The sequence below is a fragment of the Microchirus variegatus genome (assembly GCF_963457635.1).
Source record: "Microchirus variegatus genome assembly, chromosome: 2".
Lineage (NCBI taxonomy): Eukaryota > Metazoa > Chordata > Actinopteri > Pleuronectiformes > Soleidae > Microchirus > Microchirus variegatus.
In genome coordinates this window covers 39,896,241-39,915,766 of record NC_139803.1, presented here as the reverse complement: position 1 = coordinate 39,915,766, position 19,526 = coordinate 39,896,241, and the positions used below count along the sequence as shown (strand labels likewise).

The following is a 19,526-nucleotide window of genomic DNA, read 5'->3' as shown; positions in this document are numbered from 1 at the left end:
CCTAGTTCCCTGGCCCTGTTCTGAACGCTCCGTTTTTGGGTGCCTGTCCCTTTAGATATGCAAATGAGACACAGGAAACTATGTCAGCGTCACTCTGGCAGCTAACAGCAGTTAGCATTTGGAAAAGCCATCATTTGCCGACTCTAGCCGGCACATTGCCGTCATATATAAAATGTAAATCCTCTGAGGCTGGAAGTTTGTGTAGAACTCTGTGCTGCACCGTGCAGCCAAGAACAGAACACTTCGCGGACTTCCGCTCTTCCGGATACCGTTGCTCTTGCCTGCACTCTCGCGTTTTTTTAGGGACAAATCGGAGCTCTGCGAGACAACAATTCCAGGAATGTCTCATTGTGACGTAGCAATGAGTGCGGAAGTCAACATTGCGTGTTTTATCTCCTGTGCTTAGACTAATAAGTCTCCTTTAACCATCACAACTAAGTGCCAAACCTTTACTCTTACCCTTACCCTAACCATTAACCAGGTGTTAACCCACACAAGTGCACACAAGTACACATACATAGGACATCACACCAAATTTGTCCCCATTCAGACCGAAAAATGGGACTCTCAATCTTAACGTATGTTTATTATCTTTTAAAAAATACAGTATAATTTAGTTTTTGTAGCCTTAAAATCAGCCTTGTACTGTACATAAAGTTCATCTTTAGGCCGCCATTTTGTGCCACAGTGGACAAACCAGTCAGAACATGTGTTTTTTATGTGGATTTTTCTACATAAATAAAGAACAAGGTCGTTTTTTCTTGTACCGTAGTTGCCTGATGCGCTCGGGAAAGCGAGGTTTGTGTCTTACGACTAACAGGCTATTTATTTTGCGCATGTTATTTCAAATATTTAGCCATAAGTAAATAGGAAAAACTGGAACGAAATCAGCAAATGTTATTTGGTGACCCCATCTAATTTGCTGCCATCTGTGGATCCTGACTGATATAGAGGATGGATGATGGATGGATGATGGTGGTTCTGACTGAATTTGCTAACATCATTTTGAAATTCTACTGTCAGCAAATCTGAATTTCCAACCCCCGTCCCACATCACACAGTCACCCTAACCCCAGCCTGTGGTCGTCCTTTGTCTCTAGTGCTTTGTCACTGTGTGTGGGCTCATGCTCTACACACACACACACACACACACACACACACTTAAACACAAAATGAAGCCCTCTTCAAGTGGGGCCTCTTGGTTTCATGAACAAAGACACAACACAGACACATTTAACTAAAGGCTTTCAAAGACTTAAATTGTTGACAACTCCACCACTCTGTTCTGTCCAAAAATGCTAAATATAAAGAATATCATTTGTAAAGAATAAATGTCATATTATGTCACTTAAAGTCTTTTTTGTCCTGTCCGCAGAACGGGATTACTCCGCTACACGTTGCCTCCAAACGTGGCAACACTAACATGGTTCGACTGTTACTGGACCGTGGCTCTCAGATCGATGCTAAAACGAGGGTGAGTTCTGCTGGAATAAATCAAAAATCAAGTATCTGTATGTTGATAAGAGTTGTGATAAAAAAAAAAAGGCTTTTTTTAGAATTCTAATGAGGCTGCAGCTCTCTTAAATGTGAGAATGAGTTGTTCTGGGGCTTGAGGTTAAGCCCGTGACCTCACTTTATCACACATGGTTGGCTCTTTGTGGTTCAGAAAAGTAGAGCACAGTCATCTCTTAAATCAGATGTTTGGTGGTGGTGTGGCAAGTGATGATGTGAAATCTACCATCTGTGATCAAGAGCGTTGAGCGGTGGTTAAATCTAGAAGATGCGTCTATATATAGCACATGCAGTTAATTCCATTTATAAATATTATCTGTTATGTCACCATGTGTGTGTGTGTCTGCAGGACGGGCTCACTCCGCTCCACTGTGCTGCTCGGAGTGGACACGACACAGCTGTGGAGCTGCTGCTGGAGAGAGGAGCGCCCCTACTGGCCAGGACCAAGGTGTGCGACACGTCCAATCACGGGGTTTATATATTACGTATGGTTTTGTAGCTGCTACATGTTCATGTAAATGTTTATTGTAAAACTGGTAGGAGTTCTATCATCGTTTAAGCTTCAGATTCACAAAACAATTCTATTTCTACAGTCCACCAACTACATACACATTTACAACAGTCTTTTATAAAGTACCTAAAAGGAATATTTGGGTAAAAGTACCAGTATCTGACTAGAAAATGACTTTTGTAGAAGTTGAAGTCACTTTTTTTAATAATTATTACTAGTGCTGGGCACGTTAACGGTGTCAACGATAACGCACATTAGCGCATGACGCGTTTCCATGACGACTGACCGGAAATAGATGCGCGTGACATGTTTAAGAGACTCCCGATTGTTAATGAGTCTCTAAAGTAACGCTAAACTTTAAAAACAGAGGCATACGTACGCAGTACACGGGTACGCTGGTTATTTGTAGCGCTGTTCTTTTCCTTTAATAAACAGACCGCTCCAGTTCAACTGTAGGCGCGCTAACGGAGTTAAAGGAGCTAACTCGGCTAACAATGCTAACGGAGCTAACTGGTAAATGGTGCCTGGATTCGACATGGAAACGCATCATGCGTTAATGTGCGTTAACGTTGGCGCCGCTAACACCGTTGACGCGTTAACGTACCCAGCACTAAATATTACTTAAGTTAAAGTTTTAAAGTAGATGGCATTTACTGTACTTAAGTATCAAAAGTCATTTTCTGATAATAAGCTGTACTGTGAGAATCAAACAGCAAAAATCACAGGTGTAAATAATCATATTAGTGATGGCTGAGTTCCATTTAGTTTCTTTTACCTACCCTGAACTAAACACCTTGTCTCTGCACACTTGTAGAATGGACTGTCTCCGCTCCACATGGCGGCACAAGGCGATCACGTCGAATGCGTCAAACACCTCCTGCAGCACAAGGCGCCCGTTGATGACGTCACGCTGGACTACCTGACGGCGCTCCACGTGGCCGCTCACTGTGGTCACTACAGAGTCACCAAGCTGCTGCTGGACAAGAGGGCCAACCCCAACGCCAGGGCACTGGTACGTTATAGTTTGTGCTAAAAATTGCATTATATTTTATTAGAATAAATTTTATTGTATGTGTTTCCTCTACAGAACGGCTTCACTCCGCTGCACATAGCCTGTAAGAAAAACCGTGTGAAGGTGATGGAGCTGCTGGTCAAATACGGAGCGTCCATCCAGGCCATCACAGAAGTACGTCACACACCCGAGTGACATTAAATCAGTAGAAATTTTAATTTTTGGAATTAATACACATTTTAACGTTAATTTGTACTCTGCAAAGAGCTTCTTGGCAAGAGTTTTTTTTAAGGTTAGCAAAAGATAGCCTAATGCTAATATTAGCATTCAGAGCTAAAGTAAGAGTCTTTAATTTTAGCTACTGTTGTGTCCAGTGTAGAGGATTCTCTGCTAATTTAAGTTTGCTCACTTTAACATTGCAAATGTTAACTTAAAATCACTTAAATGTGCAAACAAATGTAAATTTTATTGCTAATTGGTGATTTACAGATTTTAACACTTGTTTTTCCTATTGTTAAAATCCAAGGAGGTTCTATAAAATGGTATTATTATACAAACAGATATACCCAATGTTATTTTTTATGAGACTTTTGACTATTATGTTCTGTTTTGCATGTTAATAAGCCATATCAATCGCTGTTGTCAGGCTAACTTTTGACTAACTTCCTGTCAGCTGTTAGCATTTTCCTGTCCTTGCCACATGAACATGTTGTCGAATTCTTTAAGAGTTTCTTCTAAATATTAGAGGGTTATGAGCTAATTAACTGAGATTTAACAGCTGCGTCTTTCTACCTTCCTGTGTCCAGTCTGGTTTGACTCCCATACACGTCGCAGCCTTCATGGGTCACCTGAACATCGTGCTGCTGCTGCTGCAGAACGGAGCCTCGCCTGACGTCAGCAACATTGTGAGTTATGAGAAATAAGCAGGAAAATGACACGAGTGCAGTGATTAATTGCAACGATATCAATAATAATAATAATAAAAAAGCTTGTGATGTTATAGCATGCACATTTCTGTTGCTGACCCGCTGGTGTTTTGTGTACAGCGCGGGGAAACGGCGTTGCACATGGCAGCCAGAGCGGGTCAGGTGGAGGTGGTTCGATGTTTGCTCAGGAACGGAGCCATCGTGGACGCCAGAGCCCGGGTAAGAATTTTGCAGCCTCATTACAGACGCACACAACAGGAACCCTTTAAATGTTTGCATTTTTCAAATATGGCAAATGTGTTTCCACTGTGTTGTGTTGTGCGTAGGAGGACCAGACTCCCCTCCATATTGCGTCCCGCCTGGGTAAAACAGAGATTGTGCAGCTGCTGCTGCAGCACATGGCCCATCCCGACGCCGCCACGACCAACGGCTACACCCCGCTCCACATCTCGGCCCGGGAGGGGCAGGTGGAGACGGCCTCGGTGCTGCTGGAGGCCGGAGCGTCACACTCGATGGCCACCAAGGTGAGTGCCAAAAACTCAAACGTGTATCTTCAGAATAAGTAAGTCTGCAAACCGCTGACTTTCTCACACCAAAGTCCATAGAGAAAATAAGCGATTTTTACATCATGGCACACAAGGGTTGTTGATCCACTGCTGCCTCCATTATTCAGTTAAAATGTGCTATTATGTGTCTTCTGTGTTTGAAATCCTTTGTTTGGATTTCCCTAAATGACACAAACTTACTAAATGCAGCTAAAAATTTTGATTTTCTTTGTGAGCTTTGGTGTGGGGAGAGTGAGCGTTAAAATACTTAACAAAAAAGACAAGAACAGCATATATGTATAATATGTGCAAATCTGGTGTCGCATAGAAGAAGCAAGCAAGGTGATTTGTCTAAATGTGATTGTATCTGCAGGTCCTTTGTCTTTTTGACCCAGATTTCATAGATGACTGATGAAGCAGAAAACCCAAACACACTCAGCTGAGGTGTTTACCAGTCCACTGCAGATTAGTCTTTTAATTCATTCATACGCTGGTGTTCATTAGGGTCCGGTCTGTTGCTCTCTCTGGGGAGGAAGGGTGTGGCTGTTGTTGCTACAGAGACCAAAACCAGTGAAAGTTGTCATACATGTGTGACCTCTCCATCCTTAGAAACACGATGACAGCATTCACTGCTGATTTGTTCAAAAAATCATGCTTTATTCCATATGGTAATCTTAGAAAACCCTCCGTCTTTCTCCTCTCTTTTATTGTTTTGTGTGAACGCACGTTTCATCAGTTCTAATCCAACAAAGAGCTGCTCGTCCATGGGCAGGGCTGAGCCATAACACACTGCTCATGATGTGCTTTCAGTGTTTTTTTTAGAAAAACAGTTCAAGTGCCCCCTCTGCTGGTGCTAAAGTGAAATGGAGTTTAAGTCTCTCGTGTCCCTTTTTCTCTCCACAGAAAGGTTTCACTCCCCTGCATGTGGCCTCAAAGTACGGAAGCCTGGATGTGACCAAACTTCTGCTCCAGCGCCGCGCTCCGCCTGATTCTGCTGGAAAAGTAAGCAACTGTTTCTGTGCTCATTTCTATGTCATTTATAACACTATTTTTAGTTTTTACTGTGGAATCTGAGATGTTTAAAGGGCTTTTCAGAGGCAACGTGAATAAAAACATGTGTTTTTTAAAAAGTAAGTAATGGAAACCTGAGTGCTAACATTGCGGTTTACTCAGCCTCCTGGACTCAACTAAAGGAAGAGGTGGAGTTAATCACATTTATGCAAGTTACAAGTCAAGTTGTATGAATATAGAAGATGATGATTTTCCAGATATTCCACATTTAAATATGCTAAAAAAACAGTTTTATCTGTCACAGAAAGACATAATATATAAGGTATAATAAGAAAAACTATATAATTAACATCAATTAAACTACATAAAGAATACTGACATCAGGCCTACATTAAGCCATGGAAATTCATTTCAAATATTAGGCTGAAAAACGCCATGTTTTGTGCACAAAAAATAGTATAATGGGAAACATGGATTCTTTCTTGTCACATGACTAAATTTTAAACGTTTCCATCTTCATGTTCTCTTAAAAAAGTGCTTTGTCACAACACTTCCTCATGTGACTTAAAAACACTTAATTTTTACACACAAAAGATCTGAATGTGAACCCCTCAGTGAATCCTCTTCTTGCATGTAATATAATACAAATATAAAGAGTGTTTTGATTGAAATGCTGTGTTGCTGTGTTTCTGTATTGAGGTTAAATTGCCTACAAGAGTACCGGTAAGCCTAGTTTGAATAAAATTAAAATCAATCCCTTGTTGTTGGATTAATTCGTTCCAGGACAAAAACAATAATATAACATAAACTTCTGTACGTCCAGATTATATTGTTTTCCTCCCAATGTCATATTAAGAACCAGCTCAGTGATCCTTCCTGCTTCTGTTGTCTAATATAATATTAATTCACCTTAATGTGCAATTTTATCCCTGTTAACATATACTTTTAAACTCTCTCTGTGTGTGTGGTGTTACTGACTGACTTCATGCTGCATTTACTCGCTCTTTAATTCTCGTGCTCTCACCGTCCTGTCCCTCACAGAACGGCCTCACCCCGCTCCACGTTGCAGCGCATTACGATAACCAGAAGGTGGCGCTTCTGCTTTTGGATAAAGGAGCTTCACCACACACTATGGCCAAGGTGAGAGACCACAGAAGCTTCTAAGATGTGGAGATATTTCTGTTTTTAACCTGGGAAATGCCTGAATTAGAAAAAAACAACTCCATTTCCTCACCAGAACGGCTACACTCCTCTGCACATCGCGGCCAAGAAGAACCAGATGGAAATCGCCACGGTTCTGCTGCAGTACGGCGCCGAGACCAACATCCTGACCAAGCAGGGCGTCACGCCGCTGCACCTGGCCTCGCAGGAGGGTCACGCTGACATGGCCGCGCTGCTCGTGAGCAAGGGAGCCCAGGTCAACGTGCCCAACAAGGTACTGGAGAGTAGAGAATCACCGAAATGCTGCAGAAACACCCAACGCAGAGCATTGAAATAGCATGCCAAAACAGTGCAATTTTGCTAAAACACATCATTTATTTAGTTGGCTTCATGATGCAACATTGCAAAAGTCAATCAGTGTTGAGACTGTAAAAGAACTGGTGGAAAGAAACAGTTCCAGCCTCCTTTCCTCTTATTGGAAGAAAACTTGCATTAAAAAAAAATTAGCAGGATGAGATTAATCCATCTATTGGAATTAGGGCTAAAAAATTTATTGAAATTTTATCAAAATCACAATATGATTGCCTATAGCAAGGCCAACGTGTCAAAATACCATTTGCGGTTAATTATTGACCTACAGATTGCTGAAAACATCACACAGTAATCATTTCAATCAAATGAAAATGAGAATTATGAAGTAAAAAATTACATTTCCCTCCAATACGGCAATCACAATTTCAGCCAAAATAATCTGGATTTAGATAATTCTTCAAAATTGTTCAGCCCTAATAGTAATACAAAGAATCTACAGGTTAATCCAAGATTTTAAAGCTTAAGTAATGTGGTTTTGGAGGCTGTCATTTAAATTTATTACGACTAATAAGAGAAATAATGGGCATATTACACTTGTTAATGAAAGAACATGGTCATATTATCCATGACACGTATGACAAAATATGTTGTGTTGTTAATATAATAACTGTGTGTGTGTGTGTGTCCTGCAGAGCGGCCTGACTGCTCTCCATCTGGCAGCGCAGGAAGACAAAGTGGCCGTCGCTGAGATCCTCTCCAAAAATGGAGCCAACCTCGACCAGCAGACCAAAGTATAAACACTCACTCACACAGTATCTTTATTATTATTATTATATATACATATTGGCTAATTTTTTATTCATTTTTTTGCAGTTGGGATACACTCCACTGATCGTCGCGTGTCACTATGGTAACGCAAAGATGGTCAGCTTCCTCCTTCAGAATGAAGCCAGCGTCAACGCCAAGACCAAGGTACTGAAGGAGCGTCACGTGTTGATTGATTAAATATGAAAAATTATTAAATATCATTATTCTAGATCTATTCTATATCTGATGATATGTAAATATAAATCAACACAAAGTTAATAATTAAAAATCAATAACGAACTGTAAATAAAAAGAGCTGAAAAGATATAAAACGTTTATAAAGACTAGGAGCTTTGAACGTTAAAGATTGAAGAGTAAAGGTTAAATATGTAAATCGTATTTTTCTGTTGTGTTATATTCCTAGCCCATTTACGGCTTTGAGTTCTTCTTAGTTTTGTCTTAGTGTGCTTTCCGTAGTTGCTTGACATCATATCCTACTACTAGACACCTGCCTCTGTAACGATTTCTATGTTTCTTCCCGTCTCAGAATGGATACACGCCACTTCACCAGGCAGCGCAGCAAGGCAACACGCACATCATCAACGTTCTGCTGCAATACGGCGCCAAACCCAACGCTGTCACTATGGTGCGTCTGCCCTCATCCATCCAAGAACACCGTCACATGTACAGTACACACAGATTCTAGCATCTAATTTTTTTTCTTTTCCTATGATCCAGAACGGTAACACTGCTCTGGGTATCGCTCGGCGGCTAGGCTACATCTCTGTGGTGGACACGCTGAGGGTCGTCACAGAGGAGATCATCACCACCACAACGGTACGTCTCCAAAACAAACTTTCAAAAACATCCGTCTGATGGACAGAAAATATTTTTTTTCATTTTTGAGAGTGAATCAATGAAAGCCCTAATGAATCCCTGTTTCCTTTCAATGCTACATGCTAAATGCTAATGCTATGCCAGACGGTGACAGAGAAACACAAGCTGAACGTGCCGGAGACAATGACTGAAGTGCTGGACGTCTCGGACGAAGAGGGTGAGTCAAGATGCTGCAAACACACCGGACACTCTCTCGCTCCATCATTCAGGACTGATAGTTTTGCTTGACAGAGCCAAGACACACCAAACGCATAACGTTATATCGTTTCTGTCGATGAAGTCCAAACAGAAGCAGAATTGTAACATAACAGCTGCTTTAAAGTGAGACGTATGAAGGCAGATACAGTGTTGAGGAGGTAGTTAAGTGACTGTGCCGTCCACCCTCAGCGCTGAAACCCATCGATGACGACGATGTTATGTCAGACGACTCCATGGATGTGGAAGGTATTCAGCACGGTGGCTTGCTGTGGTGATTTAACCCCCCCAAAAAACTTGCTGTTTGTTTGTGGAGATGCAAAAAATAATACTAACTTGACTTTTAGTGTCACAAAGTAGGTTTTGTTTTCAGTGAGATTTGACTGGTTTGGCTTCAGTAGGATTACACTGATTTTCATGAAAGTTGGTGGAAGGTGGAGAACACAGAGTACAGAGTAAACAAAGACATTTTTATGCTAATGTGTTAACATAAAAGTTAGCAGGCTTCATTGTCGTGAACTGTCTCCAGAGCTTATGTACAACAAATGGATGGATTATTTAGTGACCTTTTATTTACTTCCTATCTTCTTATGGGGTGAGTTTTCATTAACGTTGTTAATCTACGTTACTTTAGTGTTCATTCGAAGTCACATACAGGGATTAAAACATGTTTTGTCCACTGTGCGTTTCAGAACGTTATGTGGCTACGTTGTTATTAGCTAGCTCCAGGGCTGGCCCAAGCATTCATGGGTTAAACAAACTTTACAACACTTTAATGTTAAATTTTAGCTTTTAAGTGAAAAGTCAGACAAACATGGACCCTTATTTTAATGAAAAGGAACCCTGGAGCTTGTACGAACTCTCTGTGGACGGGAAACATGGACAGAATAGAGGCCTTTAGTTTCCTGGTGAAAGACCCGCCTGCTTTTTAGGTCGTGCCTTTCAATCTTACTTAGATTTTTCTTACACAACAATTTGAGTTGAGTTAGGATGAGAATAAACTTTCACACACTTTTCCACATTTCCTAACATGTATGCTGCCTGTTTTCATAGAGTATTGGTGGTAAACAAAATACTTCTCTGTGTGTCATTCAACACTTTTGTCTGTGCGTTCTCTCCAGGCGACGACACGATGACGGGCGACGGAGGCGAGTACCTCCGGGCCGAGGATCTCAGGGAGCTGGGAGACGACTCTCTGCCCGGACAGTATCTGGACGGCATGAACTACCTCCGCTTCAGCCTGGAGGCCGGACGCACTGACAGGTGCGTTCAAATCAAAACACCGGCTCACGTTATCCTATTCTGTGTACTAATCAATGGGTTGTGTATCTGTTTGTTTGCAGTCCTGATTCACGAATCACTGTGTATATGTGTGTGTGAACACTTTCCTAACAACTCACTGTGTGTATTTGTGTATGTGTTTGTGTGCTATGCCACCTCTCCTGCTCATACTTCATCGTCGGTCTCCTTTGTCATGCCTTCATAGTCGAATGAAGAGGTATGTGCTGTCTGAGGCCTAAAGTAAATCTCCAGCACTGATTTAGTAAACAGTTTAAAAGGCCCATTCATGATTTTTCCCCTTATAGAAGTCCGCTAAGTTACATGCTGATACCAGATATCATACCGACAAACCTTCTTCTTCTCTGCTGCAGTTCAGACAGGTCGTTCACACCCACCCACCACAGCTACTACTCGCCCAAGCACGAGGGCATGATGGAGGAGATGCTCACCAGCCACCAGGTACGGTGTCAACATCACACAAATTAACCTTCAGCTTCAAGAGTCACTTGAAAATAATACTGTTTTTGTTTTTATTTAAGTACTTTCTACTCCGATTGCTAAATGAACCTCATCATATACATATACATACATATACAAGAACACAATTATGTTCTAATACTGGATCAGCAGGTGTGGGTTTATTGACAAAAATGTAATATATGACCCATAATTGTGTTTGTATAAGTGTACACTTGCTTTAAAATAACATTAATTAAGTTAGTTAGTTCCACCACCTTAACGGAACTAATTTGATGCATATCAGGTCTAATTACTTCAGCTTAATAACCGAGAAACTAAATGATGAGGTCATTACCCTTGCTTATTATTCCTACATTAATAGTTTTTCGGGGATTTTCAGGTTTCATCACTGAGCCGGGAGAATGAGAGGGAGTCGTACAGACTGAGCTGGGGAACTGAGAATCTGGACAATGTGGCTCTGTCGTCCAGCCCCATCCACTCTGGGTGAGTGCAGAGAAAAACACACGAAATAACTGAATCATTAACATTCTACACTCTTAAATGATCTTGAAATATGTGACCGGGGAATAACATGTGCGGGATTTGTAAAATGAAACCTCTTAAATTCATGAATATGTATTAAGCAAAGTATTGTACAGTTAATTCTCCATATAGCACTTTAAGTACGACTCATGTTTTACAGCCGTTAGCCTCCACAATGTTGCATTACAGCTTTATTTCTCTTTCTTTTTCCTCTTTTCTACACTTTTCTTGGCCGTGTGGTCTGAGTTGGGCTTAAGTTGCTGATTTTGTGTTCTCTTCTTTCTTTCACTTTTGCTCCCTTTTTGACCTTTTTTGATTGCTTTCCTTCCTGATGCGGTTGTTTTAGCCATTCCTCTCCGTGCCCTGATCATGGAGACCACAGCAGGTGACCGTCTGCACCTTGGTTATATCACCCTCCTCCTCCTCCTCCTCATCCTCCTCCTCAATCTCTTCCTCCTCCCCCTCCACAGTGTGCTCTCCTGGTGGAGAGGTGTTTGTGTGTTTGTGTTGTTGTTGTCCTTAACAACACAGCCTCATACATTTGTTTATCAAATTTAAAGACCCAGTGTGTGGGATTTAGTGGCATCTAATAGTAAACTGAGACTGAGAATGACTAAAACGTCTAATTCTGAACCAATGAATATCAGGCAAATGAATTAAAATGCATTAATTGTTTACTTCTTCCAATAAATCCCACACACTTGATGTCAGGAGGTGGTAAAAGTTGGTGATACCCTTTTTTAAAGGACTATATGTAAGGTTTTTTTGGCTAAATAGCCAACGTTAGCATAAGCATAAGCTAGTTCTTCATTAAACTTTATTCCCTTTCTTACCAAGACGCACTTTTTAGTCAACAGTGGTGGAAAAACCAGTGAAAACGAGTACTTTGCTACCACTGAAGTTAGCATGCTAACCAGCTAGCTCCCACCCTGCACAATCTGCTGAGAGTGTAGCCTAGCATAACAAAGGCAGAACTCATGACAAAGTGACTGTTACCACTGCACACTTTATCAGCGACAGCTGAGGAAAAGAACTTACATACAGCACCTTTAATTTCACAGTGTTTTGTGAATTGTACGTGTCCATGAACATACCTACATATATCAACATCTTTGATAGCGCACATTTTATGATTTTAATGTGTACTGGAGACTGCAATGACACTGTGTTTGGACATCATGGTCCACTAGCTAGCACTCTTTTGTCTCCCTAACAGTTTTGCTGTTCGTGTCCCTGAATTCAATAACAAGTGTTGTTCTAAGTGTTTTAATCATTACTATGTTTGTCAGATTATATCAGATTTGGGTGGGTTATCATACTCATCCTCACACTCCTTCACCCCCATTCCCTCATTCAGACGTGTGATCCGTGTTTATTGTATTTGCCACTTTGCATGTGGGGTGACGTGAAGGAGTCTCAAGCTATGAAGTGAAATAATGTTTTGCACTTTGATGAGGTTTGTGCTGATGTTGCTGTTCTTGTCCATTTTGTGTTGAGGAAACAGACACCAAAATATTTAGTCAACAAACTCCTGAATTAAACAGTTTTCAAAAAGAAAACAACCCATGTATCTTCGGTATCTTTATTCTCAACACTTAATGGACACACTGTAGTGATACGTGTCTCTAATTGTGTTTGGGGGAAAACTTTCCTGTTCCACCGCAGCTTCCTGGTCAGCTTCATGGTGGACGCCAGGGGCGGAGCCATGCGCGGCTGCCGACAGCACGGCCTGCGCATCATCATCCCGCCCAAGAACTGCAGCGCGCCCACGCGGGTCACGTGTCGCCTGGTGAAGAGGCACCGTTTGGCGACCATGCCCCCCATGGTGGAGGGCGAGGGCCTGGCCAGCAGGCTCATCGAGGTGGGGCCGTCAGGAGCACAGTTCCTCGGGTAAGGCTACGACAAAGTCATTCATTCTTTCTGTCATCTGGATGGAATTAACTCATATCAGAAGCTTATAAGTATGGCGTGTCGCCGCATTTTAGAACTAGTTATTGGTATTTTTTACTTTATATATGAGGTACGGCCTTTTTACATTTAAATATAGTTGAGTTTTTTTGGAAACGTGGTTCTATGAAGTACTGAAACATCGTCAGAGCTGACTGCACTTGGCAAACTCTCTCCTTTACCACAAACAAAGGCTCACCTAATAACATCTACATCATATTAACTATAATAAGTATACATTCACTGCTTTATCTCAACGTTCAGCTTTGTCTGACAGGGAAATTAGGTTTGTTTTTCTCTGGAAACAGCTCGTTCTCCCACACCAAAGTCCATAGAGAAATTCAGCGATTTGACATCACAGCACACAGGAGGTTTTTGATCCAGCGCTGTCTCAATTGCTAAGTTAAAATGTGTTATTTTATAGTTATGGTGTTTGTAAATTGTTCTTTCAGGTTTACTTAAGTGACACAAACTCACCAAATGAGTCAGCGATAGACCTTATGTCCACTTGAGCTAAAAACGCTGTTTTTTTTCTATGGACTTTGGTGTGGGAGAGAGAGCGATTTGCAAACTTCAGTTTCCAGCTGAACATATTCTTTAGAAATTGTCGCAGTCAGCACTGATTATGTGTCAGTCGTAAAATATCTTCTTTAGATACTTCAGAAATAAGTTTCAGCTGTGTCTGCAGGCTGTTGGCTGAGCTGTTTTTAATAAGAAGCTTACAACTTGCAGCCCTTTTTTCTTTTTTTTTATTATTATTTTTTGTTTTCTTTCAGATTAATTTCCCCTCGCGTCTGCCTTACTAAAACTGTTTTCTCTATCTGCTCCTGCTTTTCTCCCAGCGCCAGGGAACGGTTAATCTTTGCTCTTCAGCATGTTCTGTTTCCTTTTCATTACAGCTGCAGTCTCTAACTCTTTCTCAAACCTTTATTCCCTAACCTGTAATGCAAAAAAAAAAACTCCACCTCCGCTGTTTTGCACCATGATTGGTTTGATATGTTGCCTCTTGCAATATATTCCCCCTGAGGTTCCCCCCCGACCATAAATACTGATATACAGTACTTTTATGTTGCTCTTCAGTCCATAAACTCTACTAAAGATGTCAGTTATCCACCTAAAGATGGTCATTAAAAATTATAATTTTTGCAATAATTGACTTAGTAAAGAAACCATCTGCTCCATTTGTCTTGATAAATGTACAGTCCTCAGGAAAAGAGTCATTATATACTAAAAGTTTAATTCAACAGGTGTTTTCCCACTTATTTTTCTTGTAATGTAGTTTTTTAGCTCTTTTGGCCTCATTTGTCCCCCCCCCCCCCCCAGACTTTGTATTTTGCACCCGACCAACACACTGTGTGTGCTCTTTCCTCCCTCACTGCTGCGTATGGACGTGTGGTCGATCACACAGTAAACTCCACCTCCCCACTGCCCCTCCGCCTCTTAACGAAGGGGAGAGTCTGGTTAGCAGAATCCTCCAGCTCGGCCCGCCGGGGACAAAGTTCCTTGGGTAGGGTCAAAAAAAAAAAAAGAACGAATACATCACTGGTTTTTGCATATGAAACAATCCATGGGTGCTGGTCCTCAGTGCTTCCACCTGTTTTGTTTTGTGCGTATTGTGTCGTCATGCTTGTGATAAATTTTCTTGCACCCCCTTTTTTTTTTTAAATCCGTTTCCGTCTAGACATCACATCGCTGTGACATTCAGTTTCCTGCTTCGCCTTCTCCATTTCTTTATTATTTCAATGCAATTTTGTTTTTTTATAGATATATTTTTGTGTCTTTAATATTCATGTGGAATTTAAGTGGTTGTGTGGCCTTTCTATGAATAACAAAGTCAATTTCAACTTCATGTGCACTGTTTTTGACTTTGAGTCGTGTAAATGGCAAAAGACAAATTTCCAAAAATGTATTAAAACATGTATAAATTCTGAATTGTAATTCATAATTTGGCCAATTTGTTCTGATTATGCTTCCTGTGTACCTCATTTAATAACAAAATGTTATTTTTTTTAGTACCCTGTGGCCAAACAACCACGTAAACATCACATGAAACGATGAGCGGGGTCTGCTTCGATAGCTGTCTTTGTCCCGTGTTGAAGTATAGGGTAGCATGTTTCCCGTAGACGTGTGTTGTAGCTTGTTTGTTGTGCTTTAAATATAACAGGTAAGTATTAAGTAATTGACACTATATTATAACATTTATTTTAAGTAAATAGCTCAGGCAGACATTAGAATTGGCAAAATGTTAGAAAGAACACATTGAACACACGTATATGCTCCTGTGCACGCACTATGGGTATTTTATTTTGAAATATTACAGTTCAGAAATGTCTAAATCTGATAAAAATCAGTTCAGCTAAAACCATGAGTCATCAATGGATAATGGTCACCAAATCCACATAAATTACATGTTTGAAGAGGTTTCAAAACCCTGTTAATTACACACATTTTCAAAAACCATACTTACTAATAATAATTCTTACAATTACAATAGGGTCCCTAATAATACACACACGAGACGTGCTGTGTTGTCTTTTTTGTGCACTGGCTCACGTGTGTGTGTGTTGTTTACCTCCAGCCCTGTGATCGTGGAGATCCCTCACTTTGCTGCCCTGAGGGGGAAAGAGAGGGAGCTGGTGATCCTGAGGAGTGAGACTGGAGAAAGCTGGAAGGAGCATCACTGTGAACACACACAGGAGGAGCTCAACCAGATACTCAACGGCATGGACGAGGGTCAGTCTCTAATACTGCTGTATATATACAGCACTACAGTAGACCAGATTCACCAGCGTCATCACTAAGATCGTCTTATCAAAGACTCTTGTTAGCCCCTCGTACCAGTCTGCTGATTCTTTGAAGAAATACTTAAAATATGTGTCTTTTTCGACAGACTTTAAGCTTCTTACTCTATGATTGTTCTTATTCGATGTCTAGAGTTGGACCCACCGGAGGAGCTGGAGAGGAAGCGCATCTGCCGCATCATCTCCAGAGACTTCCCGCAGTACTTTGCGGTGGTGTCGCGCGTCAAGCAGGACAGTAATTTGATCGGTCCCGAGGGAGGCATCCTGAGCAGCACGGTGGTGCCTCAAGTGCAGGCCGTGTTTCCCGAGGGAGCGCTCACCAAGAGAATCAGGGTCGGGCTGCAGGTAACTGAGATTTTTGTGTTTGTGCCATAGTGAGGTTGGGGTTTTTTTTAAGCATTAAAAGTTTGGGATTTAGGGTTAGGGTTAACCCTAGGTCTAACCCTGAGGGTTAACTCAAGGGCTAACCCTAACCCTAGGTCTAACACTAACCTCAAGGGTTAACCATAGGGCTAACCCTAACCTCAAGGGTTAACCCTAACCCTTCTTTAGGGTGATGAACAACAGACACTTGAAGTCAGTCGGAATGACCATTATTGTAGTTCCTTCTGGGGTGATGGAAACTTGAAAGGAGTCCTACTCTGGGGATCATTTGCATGAAATTTGTCTTTGTTATTTTGGTGATTTTAAAGTCTTATTAAGCTAACACCATCTTTAAAAGATCTGACCGTCACTATTAGCTAGAGCTTACACTTAATTTCCAGCTTCAGACCTGTGTTTCTGTGATGATATCCAACATAGACCAGTAATCTCCTCGGTAACAGGTCTACTATCAACCAAGGGAATGGAAAATCTGACATGACATGAGCTCATACGACTGTTCTCCGTCCACGTTCTCTTCCAGGCCCAGCCAGTGAATATAGATGTCGTGAGGAAGATCCTGGGAAACAAGGCCACGTTCAGTCCCATCGTCACCCTGGAGCCACGAAGGAGGAAGTTCCACAAACCCATCACCATGACCATCCCTGTCCCCAAGAGCAACTCAGACCCAGCCCTCAACGGTTTTGGAGGCGACACCCCCACCTTACGCCTCCTCTGCAGCATCACAGGTCAGAGAGGAGACATCGGTCAAACCTCAAACCAACCGATGCTCATGTTCTAACATGTCGATGTTATGTTTGTAGGTGGAACAACGCCGGCCCAATGGGAGGATATAACAGGAACTACCCCTTTAACGTTTATCAACGACTCTGTCTCCTTTACCACCAACGTGTCTGCAAGGTAAATCATGTAGCCTCTTCTTTTAAAGTGATTCACATGTAGCAGCGCAAAATACAAACTCCACTTCCCCCACTGATTTCCAGGTTCTGGCTCATCGACTGTCGACAAGTCCAGGAGTCGGTCAACTTCTCCACTCAGGTGTACCGCGAGATCATCTGCGTCCCTTACATGGCCAAGTTCGTCATCTTCGCCAAGACCCACGACCCCATCGAGGCTCGCCTGCGCTGCTTCTGCATGACGGACGACAAGATCGACAAAACCCTGGAGCAGCAGGAGAACTTCACCGAGGTGGCGCGTAGTCGAGACGTCGAGGTGAGAGAGGAGGGCGTGGGACGAGGGTTACTGTTGATTAACGAGGCTGAAATGGCTTAACACACAGAAACCTTTTGGAAAATGATGACATCTTTAGTGTAGTTCACTTCATTTTGTCATTTTCTAAGATCTAATGAAGTGGTCAAACCATGACAAGTGCCAGATAGCTCTCTATCTTGGATCATGGGAATGCCACACCAATATTAAAGGGATAGTTCGGAATTTTGGACATTCAAGACCCATTTTCCAACTCAGCCGGTGTGAGTTTGCTGGTGCTATGGCTAGCGCAAGTCAATGGTACACGTTAGCATGGCATTAAAAACACTTGATAGAATGTTTGAAATAAAACCAAACTTGCAATTTGAAGGATTTATGTCTCAGCAGCAGCAGAGCTGAGAAAGTAGTCCCGCAAAAATGGATGATTCATGCTATGCGATTGTTTCAAATATTATTCTATCAACACAGATATGTACATCGATAGTCTGCCGTCACAATTGATTTGCCTCGGGTGCACTGTAGAGTCGGTATGAGTGTTTTTAATGCCATGCTAACGTGTAGCATTGACTTGCGCTAGCCATAGCACCAGCGAACTCAGCAACTAGAAGAACTAAATGAAATTTCTTGAAAACGTCTCCATCACACCGGCTGAGTTGGAAAATATGTTTTATGTCCAGAATTCCGAACTATCCCTTTAACTCTGGCCTAGTCTGGAACCTTGTTAGCCAAACAACAAGCTTTCTTTGAGAGTTAATCCGGAAGCTTGAAGCAGAATCAATGGCATAAAGTTGTATACGGGACATCCAGAACTTAGAGCTTTCAGAAAACTTAAAAACCATAGGTTGTGATTATTATGACAGGAGTGTTCAACATGTACAAGAACCTCATTTGAATGCAGTTGAATATTGCAGTCAACATCGACCCTGAATATGGGCTTCTGTGATGAAGGTATAGACTAATTAAAAACTTAAATTAAAAGTTTCTAGTCTTTGTCAATTGTGTTTTTATTCAACCATGATACTTAAAGGGTTGTTGTTTTTTTCTCTTCAGGTTCTAGAAGGAAAACCTATCTATGCAGAATGCTTCGGGAACCTCGTTCCCCTCACCAAAAGTGGCCAGCATCATCTCTTCAGCTTCTTCGCCTTTAAGGAGAACCGACTCGCGCTCTTCATCAAAGTCAGATCCGTTTCCTTTACGCTGACACGAGCACAACAAGCCTTTTTATGCAGCGGCCATCTCTCCAACTTTGATTTTTTTTCTTCACTGCAGATCAGAGACAACACTCAGGAGCCGTGTGGCCGTCTATCCTTTATGAAAGAACCCAGAAATTACAGGTCACTTGCCCAGAATGCCATATGCAACCTTAACATCACCCTCCCGTCATATTGCAAGGTGAGGACAAGTTGTTGTTGTTATTGTTGCACTGCAGCCTCTGTAAAATCACCTGCCTCTCATTTCTCCATTACTGCAACATACTATAACCTGCATTATGTTCCTATTACTTGTGTAAATGTCTGGAAACAACTGTTGTTTAGCTTCATAATAATTGTTCCTCCTTAATTTAAGTGACAAACAACGTATGAGATAGATCGCCTGTAACCAAAAGGATCAAGAGAAGTGGAAAATTGGAGTTAATTTTTAAGATCTTTGCCTAAACCTGCTTTGCATTTCCCCCCAAAATCACACTGACCTGTTGTCTTTGTTGCTATGGTAACCACACATTGTCCACTGTCTTCCCGTTAATGTTGCTGTTGTTTCTATCTGTGCGTCTCTTTGCTTCTCGCTGCTTCTTGCTCACAAAAAGGAGTCCGATTCAGACCAAGAGCAAGAAGAGGAGGTAAAAGCAGCCACCGCTTTTCTTACTTGCTCCTCTTTCCTGTCCACCATTGTACCGCCAACAGTAAATATACAGTAGTTTAGATAGATTTTAGCTGGATTTAGTCTACTTTAGTAGATTAGATTGTGATGCCGTTGTGTTGCATGTTCCCTTTACTTCTGTAGACGTTGGACATTAAC

At 41.6% G+C, this 19,526-nt stretch overlaps 1 protein-coding gene across 3 annotated transcripts in view; it reads left to right on the top strand.

The window, feature by feature from the left end:
• The window catches only part of ank2b (ankyrin 2b, neuronal), a gene marked incomplete at its 5' end in the record, with an annotated part of 83,320 nt that overhangs the window by 34,474 nt on the left and 29,320 nt on the right, over positions 1-19,526 (top strand). The window contains 29 exons of one of the 3 annotated variants that reach the window (XM_083908891.1): positions 1,376-1,474; positions 1,862-1,960; positions 2,838-3,035; positions 3,111-3,209; positions 3,842-3,940; positions 4,082-4,180; positions 4,288-4,485; positions 5,410-5,508; positions 6,559-6,657; positions 6,755-6,952; positions 7,683-7,781; positions 7,864-7,962; positions 8,345-8,443; positions 8,536-8,634; positions 8,779-8,851; positions 10,011-10,152; positions 10,542-10,629; positions 11,030-11,133; positions 11,519-11,557; positions 12,838-13,062; positions 14,528-14,626; positions 15,698-15,852; positions 16,054-16,265; positions 16,825-17,029; positions 17,105-17,201; positions 17,285-17,513; positions 18,561-18,686; positions 18,780-18,902; positions 19,315-19,347. In XM_083908891.1, the coding sequence (XP_083765017.1) occupies positions 1,376-1,474; positions 1,862-1,960; positions 2,838-3,035; positions 3,111-3,209; positions 3,842-3,940; positions 4,082-4,180; positions 4,288-4,485; positions 5,410-5,508; positions 6,559-6,657; positions 6,755-6,952; positions 7,683-7,781; positions 7,864-7,962; positions 8,345-8,443; positions 8,536-8,634; positions 8,779-8,851; positions 10,011-10,152; positions 10,542-10,629; positions 11,030-11,133; positions 11,519-11,557; positions 12,838-13,062; positions 14,528-14,626; positions 15,698-15,852; positions 16,054-16,265; positions 16,825-17,029; positions 17,105-17,201; positions 17,285-17,513; positions 18,561-18,686; positions 18,780-18,902; positions 19,315-19,347 (3,633 nt within the window). Of the gene's footprint in view, positions 1-1,375; positions 1,475-1,861; positions 1,961-2,837; positions 3,036-3,110; positions 3,210-3,841; positions 3,941-4,081; positions 4,181-4,287; positions 4,486-5,409; positions 5,509-6,558; positions 6,658-6,754; positions 6,953-7,682; positions 7,782-7,863; positions 7,963-8,344; positions 8,444-8,535; positions 8,635-8,778; positions 8,852-9,081; positions 9,139-10,010; positions 10,153-10,541; positions 10,630-11,029; positions 11,134-11,518; positions 11,558-12,837; positions 13,063-14,527; positions 14,627-15,697; positions 15,853-16,053; positions 16,266-16,824; positions 17,030-17,104; positions 17,202-17,284; positions 17,514-18,560; positions 18,687-18,779; positions 18,903-19,314; positions 19,348-19,526 lie in introns of all 3 variants that reach the window. The other 2 variants (XM_083908889.1, XM_083908890.1) reach the window with 2 other exon arrangements.